This window comes from Chinchilla lanigera, unplaced genomic scaffold (genome assembly GCF_000276665.1).
Source record: "Chinchilla lanigera isolate Chin_1 unplaced genomic scaffold, ChiLan1.0 scaffold00016, whole genome shotgun sequence".
Taxonomy (NCBI): Eukaryota; Metazoa; Chordata; class Mammalia; order Rodentia; family Chinchillidae; genus Chinchilla; species Chinchilla lanigera.
Window position 1 is genome coordinate 13,574,112 of NW_004955417.1, and position 697 is coordinate 13,574,808.

The 697-nt window shown below is 76.3% G+C and overlaps 1 protein-coding gene across 1 annotated transcript in view; it reads left to right on the forward strand.

The window, feature by feature from the left end:
• Positions 1-381: 381 nt before the first annotated feature.
• The window catches only part of Laptm4b (lysosomal protein transmembrane 4 beta), a gene marked incomplete in the record, with an annotated part of 51,177 nt that continues 50,861 nt past the window's right edge, over positions 382-697 (forward strand). The window contains 1 exon segment of the mRNA XM_013512773.1: positions 382-697. Coding sequence (XP_013368227.1) covers positions 610-697 — 88 coding nt within the window.

A 697-nucleotide genomic window follows, 5' to 3' on the forward strand; every position in this document is an offset into this window, starting at 1 on the left:
TAGAGGAGAGGGGGAAGGCCCGGAACTCCACAGCAGTGCTGGCTGGGGGCGGCCGACAATGTATTTATCTACTTTCCCCCTCGGCTCCCGCAGCCTGCAGCTGGTAGAGCCTCTGGTGACTTCACCGGCCCCCAACGGGGTCACGTGGCCACGCTCGCCCCGCCTCGCCCCGCCCATATCCATGATGGCCCCGCCCCCGGCCCGCTCATCCCCCTGCCCGCCCCGCCCCCGGCGCCCGCGCCACGCGCGCCCCCCCCCCCCCCCCGCCCCGCCCCCCGCTCCCCCCGGGCGGGGCCCGCACCGCCCGCGCCCCCCGCCCCCGGCGCCCCACGGTCCTCGCCCCGCCCCTTCCGCCCCGCCCCTCGTCGCTCCCGCCCCGCCCCTCGCCGCGCCGTCGCTGTGGTAGTCAGTCTCGGAGCGCCCGTGTGGCTCGCAGTGGTGCGGAGCTCTCTTCGCTGCGCGGAGCCTGCGGTTGGCGAGCGGCGCGGGAGCCGCATCGTCGGAGCTCGGGAGCGGCGTCCGGGGAGCCGGCGGCAGCAGCGCGGGGCCCGGGTTGGCGTGGTGTTGCTCTCGCAAACTTGGGCGTGCGTGGGCGCCGCGGCCGGAGCGATGAAGATGGTCGCGCCCTGGACGCGGTTCTACTCCAACAGCTGCTGCCTGTGTTGCCACGTGCGCACCGGCACCATCCTGCTCGGCG